The sequence below is a fragment of the Rhagoletis zephyria genome, unplaced genomic scaffold (genome assembly GCF_001687245.7).
Source record: "Rhagoletis zephyria isolate East Lansing unplaced genomic scaffold, Rhagoletis_zephyria_1.1 Rzeph_scaffold_05452, whole genome shotgun sequence".
Taxonomy (NCBI): Eukaryota; Metazoa; Arthropoda; class Insecta; order Diptera; family Tephritidae; genus Rhagoletis; species Rhagoletis zephyria.
This window is the reverse complement of record NW_016162535.1, coordinates 28,508-37,164: the sequence shown is the minus strand read 5'-3', so window position 1 is coordinate 37,164 and position 8,657 is coordinate 28,508. Positions and strand designations below refer to the sequence as shown.

The window sequence follows — 8,657 nt, the reverse complement described above, 5'->3', positions numbered from 1 at the left end:
TTTTTTTTGGATTTGATCGCCACCACAAACATCGCAAGTTGTTGAATGTGTGACTTTTAATCCTAAAGTAAAAAAAGCTATAAAAACTTCGTTTCTAAAAATAAGAACGCCCCTAATGAATCTGTGCATAGGAATAGATTAGCATATGCATGTATATAAATAAATACATACTATGTATGTACATATGTATGTATGTACCACACCTGAGCTTTTTAACAAAAAGTTGTGCTTTTGTGGAATTTATATGTTTGTGACCATTTTATTGCGCGCACTCTGCGAACGAAAGACTTAAGTCACGAACTTGCTGTGAACTTTTTGTGAAAGTGAAAAGCTACAGCTAACATTGCCCGCCTGCTTTGTTGACAGCGGCAAAAGCACCATAAATGTTAAATTAATTACAGATAAATGTAACACATTCCCATATGCACCTGTACACACAAAAATAGTGAGTATGTAGTGTATGTTTCAATGTGTGTATGTAGTATCCATGTATGCCTTTCATGCAAATAACTGTGCATCTGCCTTCGCTTCCTTGTTGGCATTGCAGGTTTTTCTGGTAATTTTATAAACAAAGTTGCTTCCTTTTAGTCAAGCTTATGGCTGTAGACAGCACGACTTTTGTATTGTGGAAAAGCGAAAACTGAGAAAAAGGAGTTTAGAAATGTGTTTTTACTTGTAAATTATAGCTGTGCACTGTTTGATTGGGCTTGGCACGGAAACACAGTAACATACAGACATTTACTCGTCCACCCAACTCAGATGCCAGGTGACCTACAGAGTTAAGTACTTCATTGTTCATGTGCATGCACATATATGTGAGTAAATACATATATGAATGTATAGTGCATACATATAAAAGACTTTTTTATTGAATGTAAGCGACTCTAGCTGGATTTTAATTCAATTTATGCAATTTAATAATAATAATATAATAGATTGGCGCTTACACATATGTTAGTGTTTGGCCGAGCTTCTCCTCCGACTTGTGGCGTGCGCCTTGATATTGTCACACAAAGCGGAGGGACCTACAGTTTTACGCCGACTCCGAACGGCGATTGTATTTTTATGAGAAGCTGTTTTTCATGGCAGAAATACAATCGGAGGTTTGCCATTGCCTGCCGACGGACGACCGCTGTTAAGAAAAAACCTTTTTTCTATATTTTTTGCGATGTTGCTTTGACCAGGGTTTGAACCCGGGTCCTGCGGAGTGGAAGCGCGCACTGCTTACCACTACACCACAGCAATTTAAATTATATATTAAAATTAAATGTTATGCAAAAAATTTATAAGAAGCCATTTACCTAATCTTTGAACCAATTTGTAGTTCACTAACCAACACAATTTAGATAGAGTTTTTGCGACTTTTTTCAAAAAATAAAAAAATTATATTGAAATTTAGAAAATTTAAATCCAAAAAACTAAAACTAGTTTTCCTTGTTCTAAAAAAAATCCAATAATAGTCGTTCATGTGATTTTCTTGTTTTCGAAATTTCTTAATTTAATAGCTAACGCTACTTTATTAGGTTTGTTTTCTTTTATAAAAAATTTAATTTATACATATCTTTCATTATATAAAAAATACTATCGGGAAGTTTTGAAACAAAATTTTTAAATTTTCTTTTGTTCTTCGAAATTCCAAATGGACTTGCATTCACTTAAATTTCTCCTAACGTTTTTTAATTTTTTTAATATTTAAAAATCAATATAAATTTTTTAAATTTGTTATATAATTTTCTAATTGAATTTATATACTATAAAATAATTTAAATTAAATAAAAAGGTAACTGTAGTTATAAATACATCTTTTTCAATTTTCTCTCTTTCCACTTGTTTTTAGAACTCGAGCTGAATCGATTAAAAATTTCAAATTTAAATAAAGTTTTTAGCATTTTTTTAATCTCAAAACAAAAATAGAATACGATTTGTTTTATTTTATAACATTTTATTATTATTTTTTTTTACTTAACTAGTAAGCTCAAATCAACATAAATTGCCCAGTCTTTTTATAAAAAAAATTTAAGCATTTGAAATTTGCTCTTGCAATTGATCCCCATCTGCACTTGTAATTAACTCTCATTGATTTTTTGAAAAAAAAATTAGGCTTTCCAGTTTGGTTTATTCAGCTCCCTAAATTAATTCACATAATTGCTTTCAATATTTATTTTTATAAATTTAAATAAAAGCCATGTTCTTACTAAATTTGTTATTCAATTGTTTAAGTAAATAACATTATCTTAAGTAAATTAAACTTTCAATAAGTTAAATAAAAATTTAAGTAACTTCTAACTTGTTTAACTTTTTCAGAAAAATTTAGAAATGTGAATTTATGAAAATGTATTACTTTTAATACGTTTGAGTCAAATTTTTTTCTACGAAACAAAAATCGGTTCTGTATTTAAATATCAAAATTAAGTAAATTTACTAAATAAACAATTGATAATTTTAAACTCATTCTTCCCCCTTTTTGATGCTTTTAAAATTTAGAATTGCTTAGTTTTAGAAACGAAAATTTTAAGACATAAAATTTATAAAAAAAATAAAAGTTAAGAGGAAAATTGAAAGAGTTCGGTTAAAAAGTGGTTGTGCGAAATTCAAAACTTTTTAAATGAAAAATCTCTTAAAAACCAAATTATGCAAATGAATTCTTGCATGCGCTTTTATTTGAACCTTTGTTTCCCATATTTCCTAATTTTTACTTTACTCTTCTTGTACAGAGGCATTCCGCAAATTTTTATGGTTTAATGTTTTTCTTTGCTTTTGTCATAAAAGTGTAATAATTGCCGCAATTGGCATTTGCCAATGCATTGACGACACTATTAATAGCTAACAGCAACAACGCGTCAGCTGGAGCGTTACAATGCATGCGCGCGCAACCGCGCTTTCAACAGCTAAACAAAGCAGGCAAATATATACATACATAAATATTAGATAATGGCGTTGTTAGTTAAATTGTAAGTACTGTTGTTGTTCTGAATGTTATAATTGTTTCATAGGCATTCAAATCCGCTGTGTCATTGTGTCTAACCAGCAAATCAAAAACCCAACCAACTAGCCGACCGCCTAACTGATTGACAGACTGACTGGCTAAATGCTTGGCTGAGTGGCTAAGTGGCTGACTGGCATCGCCGTTGTTAGTCATGTGGACACAGTAGCCGCAATATGAATACAAAAATGCCATTATACCGTTAAAAAATATTGCGGTTTATGATTTTTTTTTTGCATTGCGACTGGCCATTCATTAGAAACCCACCACCCGTTACCCACACTTGCCACATGCCGCCCACCGCCCACCGTCCACCGCATGCCGCTAAGTGCGACTGTAATAAAAAATAATACCATAATAATAAAAATCATAATGGAACGATGTATGGTAGGTATGTACTATGTAGTATGTTTGTAAAACAACTGAGTGGAAAGTAAAAAAAAAAAAACAAATACAATTGTTTAATTAAAAAAATTATCAATAAAAAAATGTACAGTAAATTGCGCGTAAAGTAGGAAAATCACAATAAATGTTAGGTGATTTACAAGACTGGCCAAGAGCGGAGTGCTCAGTGGTACATTTTTCGCGCCAAAGACATTTCGATAGTTGGCAATTCTGTAAGAACAAAAAATATTTGTATAAAAATTACTGCAAACGCTTTCGATTTAAAATAATAAAGCAACAATTTTGTGTGGAGATATGTATGTACATATGTAGTATGTAGGTGACAATGCTTTCTAAGAAATATTAATTAACTGGGTGGCAACCATACATAAAAAAATTATTTGACCAAAATTTCGTCAAACACTTTACGTTTAGTAACATTTAGTTAAATTTTACTTTATTTTTAAATTGTGTGCATTATGCAAGAGGTGGCAACTCTTACTAAAAAAAAAAACTTTTGTATAATAAAGGTTCCTCGCATTTGTTTTTTTTTTTGGTACAAATGTAGTGAAATTTTATTTAATTAAAAGATTTTTTTTCCAGGTAGCATGAAAATAATTTCGCCTGCCGCACAACCCGCCATTATTTCTGCTTCAATTAAATTTTTTTTTGCAGTTTTACAAACTTAAGCCTAGTTCCGTTGCATAGTTTCGGAGTAGTATAATCGTTGCACCAACTTTAAGTACGATTCGGTGCGCAGGAAAACCATTTACATTGGGTGAATTAAAAAATTCACCTTGATTGATAGCTGTGTTTATTGACCGTTTCAGTACCTTCCAGAGCAGATAGTATATGCATGCATTCAGCATACCTTTTTTAATTTCATCTAAATCGGACTATAAATAAGGATCTTCTAACTAACTGGACTCTGGTTCCGTCCAGCGGATCCATTTTTCGTAATAGCATTTCTCTCACATAAGCAGTATTCGTTTTCAATTCATCATCAAAGTCGGACGGCTAATAGAGATTTTCTGAACATCTCGATTCATGCGCCTCCTAGCGGATTAAAGTATAGCCTATGCTCGTGATGCTGGTCTAATGAATATACTATACAAATTTTGTGAAATCTGTTCATTATTTATTTTTGAGCCAAGCTTTAATAAAGAAAACGGCTACATTTCTATCAGGGACGTGAACCGGTTTTGAACCGAACCGGTTTGGAACCGGAAAACCGCTTTTTTCTATTAATTAACTGAACCATTAACCGAACCGAAATTTTCCACAAATGTTTGATCCGAACCGAAAACCGAACCACTTTCTATAAAGGTTTAAAGGTTCGTTTCAACCAATTTTCAGTAGATAAATGTACCCACTTTTTTCTTTTTGTTAAACATGGTAATACCTACCATTTTTTTTTACCATGTGACAATATCAAATGTAAAGGCAGCCCACCTCACTTGGCCCTTAACCTTGCGCGTTGTTGCACTTGACACTTGACACTTAAATTGGCGCGTTATTTTTTTGTTTTTTTTTTCGAATCGTTGAACCGAACCGAAACCCCGGTTCCAAGACCAAAAAAACCGCTTTGACNCCTCACTTGGCCCTTAACCTTGCGCGTTGTTGCACTTGACACTTGACACTTAAATTGGCGCGTTATTTTTTTGTTTTTTTTTTTCGAATCGTTGAACCGAACCGAAACCCCGGTTCCAAGACCAAAAAAACCGCTTTGACGAACCAATCCAAAAGTGCAACAACGGTTCGAACCGCTGAACCAAACCGACCAAATTTTTCATCCGGTTCACGTCCCTGATTTCTATACATAGATTTCAAAGGCTCTTAAATATCGTCTGCCTTTTGGTATTCATGTTGCTGTTTTTGATAGCTTAGATGGGGTGGCAACCCTATACAAAAATTTTCTTACAGTACAACTTAGCATGTTTCGCACAAAACGAGACGTGCAAAAACAGTACTCAGACTACATGCCGTCCATTGTGCTGCACGATACGAATAAACCTAAGCAGATTGCTTCGAGTTAAAGAGATCAGGTGTTTGTCTCTCAACATATCGTGGTCAAATGCCTCATTCATAATTCTTGCATGGGCGTGGAAGAAGCAGTGAAATAGTTTTCCATCGTCTCATCATCTTCAAGGTAGGCTGGGCAAAAGGAGTTGTCATGTACGGCTAACACAGTCTGTTGTTGGTNAACCGAACCGAAACCCCGGTTCCAAGACCAAAAAAACCGCTTTGACGAACCAATCCAAAAGTGCAACAACGGTTCGAACCGCTGAACCAAACCGACCAAATTTTTCATCCGGTTCACGTCCCTGATTTCTATACATAGATTTCAAAGGCTCTTAAATATCGTCTGCCTTTTGGTATTCATGTTGCTGTTTTTGATAGTTTAGATGGGGTGGCAACCCTATACAAAAATTTTCTTACAGTACAACTTAGCATGTTTCGCACAAAACGAGACGTGCAAAAACAGCACTACTACATGCCGTCCATTGTGCTGCACGATACGAATAAACCTAAGCAGATTGCTTCGAGTTAAAGAGATCAGGTGTTTGTCTCTCAACATATCGTGGTCAAATGCCTCATTCATAATTCTTGCATGGGCGTGGCAGAAGCAGTGAAATAGTTTTCCATCGTCTCATCATCTTCAAGGTAGGCTGGGCAAAAGGAGTTGTCATGTACGGCTAACACAGTCTGTTGTTGGTGCCACGTGAAGTAACCAGTCAGCCGTCCAACAAATTACCTGCAATCTACTCNAAGAAGCAGTGAAATAGTTTTCCATCGTCTCATCATCTTCAAGGTAGGCTGGGCAAAAGGAGTTGTCATGTACGGCTAACACAGTCTGTTGTTGGTACCACGTGAAGTAACCAGTCAGCCGTCCAACAAATTACCTGCAATCTACTCTGCTCAATGAAAGCAAGTAATTAGATAGACCTTGTGAAATGCAAATGTATGCACCTATATGTATAAATACTTAGGTGAAGGAAATCCCTGATATTCTACTGGTGAAAGGTTTTAGGACCTACTAAGGGACTTCCTTTCTGGGCACAGAAAGTTGATAGATACATATGTATGTTGATTGAATATTCAGATATTCCCTATTCTTGGCACAGTCGGTCGCTGCAATGTTTCCTGGAACATACGTCTCGGCGTCGTGGACCACGACTGTGTAAGTACGCCACCTTGACAACCCGAAATAGTTTCCGAGGTATAGAAAATCATGCTAAACGAAAACCTATTTAACCATTCGTCCGTTTGGATTGCGGTCAGATATGAACTTGTTCTACTCCAAGTACCTACGATCCCTTTTGCATTTGATCCTTCCCTTACGTTCGTCGCTGTCCTTGCATTCATTGTCCGCCAGCAGTGCCAAGTCAAAGGATCTTTTCAGTTCATCTTCTTCAGGCATTGCCACGCATATAAATAGGTCCACAGATCTCTCACAGCTTAGTTATACGCTTTTATGCTGTAAAAAACTAACACTTCCTCGTAGAGAGTTAGAAGAGGCGAATCGTGTGAACTTACACAATCGGTAAATTTCGGATCTGCGAGTCACTCGGAGTAACTAGAGCCCAATGGAGGTCAAAGTTTAGCGAAAGCTTTAAGGCCTTATTACAAAGAGGGAAACTCAAAAGTAATACACAACAGCGATAGAACTACTAAACTGAAAGAACAGGAGGCTAAGATTCTTCGTAAACAAAAATTTGGCTACCACAACTCTATAGTTGTCTTTAGTCCGGAGATTGAAGATAACCGGAATATCTGCTCCTTTCGTATTCGTCTTTGGTAGACAATTTACAACCTCTACCTCTCTCCTTTTATGTTCCCATATTTCGTCTTAGGGTTTAGGTGTAATGCTGGTTTACTTTGTAGAGTGGGCCACTCAACTCGATCCATATTTATCATATCACCGAGCACAGAGCCTAAAATTTTTAGAGTAAGTGCATCAATAACGGATGAATCAAATAGGCTTCCTTGGGATTTGCTACCATTTGAAGCAGAAAATTTTTAGCCAGATCAGCGCATCAAAAATTTTTATTTATGAAGAAACTGTCACGATGGCTTATTACTATTCCTCAAACAACATCTCAAACTCACACTCCCTATAATCGTCTCTCCACTCTCGCTTGGCTAATCATTTTTTTCTAGCAACCTTGATATATTCTAGCCCCCCGAGATTGTTGTATATTTAACTCAAAAATATTTTTTATCTCTTTTTTGCAGCGCAACAAAAACGAATCATTTGCCACCAGCTGCCAATCAGCAGTTGTACCACCCCATTGTCGGTAAAGCAACATACTCGCCATTCTCAAAACACTTCACCGAAATTGTATATGCGCCGCTAACGCCGCTAACACACTTCCAAGGCATGAACGGTGTGGAGCAGCAAACTCCGCCACTAAATGCACTGCCTTGCTTTCAACACAAAAGCCATTCTAACCAGCAGCAATATGCTCCCGAGCGGCGCACTGTTGCGAATACTCGACCAGCTCATGAGAAGCTTTTACCCTATCCACCCTCTTTTATTAGCATCACAAGCACAAGTACAACGGCGACACCACCGCAAAATGCACCGAGAAATAGCGTCGATTATGATGTCAAAGGTATCAGTCAATTTCCGGATATTTTTATCAAGCGCCAAGATAAATCATTATTGGATTCGTATATCCCAAGTTGGGTGATGGCGCGTATTATACAGCAAAACAAGTGGCTGCAACGCAAGCAATTGTCCCGATTTATGATACCCACGCATACATTGGCATATCCGATTGAGAAAAGGGTAGCCTAAAAGTAGGCGTGGAATGTGGATTATGAAAATGTCTATACTGTAAGCAGCGTAGTGTAGTCTAATTTTAGGCAGTCAACGGATTTTTGATTTTTTTAGTCATTTATTATGGTGTTTTTAACACATATTGTTATGTATGTAGTACCACTAGAGTTTACTTGGAATAAGTTGAAAATAGTTCGCGAATAAATAGTTGCATAACTAGCTTATTTTCCTCTTATTTTCCCAGCCTAGGAAGCGTCCAAAACTCCGAAATATCCAGCGGGCATTGTAGAATTTGTTTAACTTCGAACAGATCAACATCTCAGTTATTTTTCAGAAAAAAATATCGGCAGAAGTTGGTACTGGAGTCGCATTTGTGTCAAATTTGCATTTATAGCCTGATATCACTCAAAGTGAGACTATTTTTTAAATAAGGAAGAAGAAAAGTTTCACGCTAGGTCGCTAACAATCATATTTGTAGTTTTATATCCATATGTAGAGTCTCCCAAG

General features: G+C 35.9%; 1 protein-coding gene across 1 annotated transcript in view; it reads left to right on the top strand.

Moving 5' to 3' along the window:
• LOC108372116 (uncharacterized) overlaps nt 1-8,370 on the top strand; it is a 13,072-nt gene extending 4,702 nt beyond the window's left edge. The window contains exon 2 of the mRNA XM_017627768.1: nt 7,604-8,370. Coding sequence (XP_017483257.1) covers nt 7,604-8,168 — 565 coding nt within the window. The 3' untranslated portion in view covers nt 8,169-8,370. The remainder of the gene's footprint in view (nt 1-7,603) is intronic.
• The last annotated feature ends 287 nt before the right edge of the window (nt 8,371-8,657 follow it).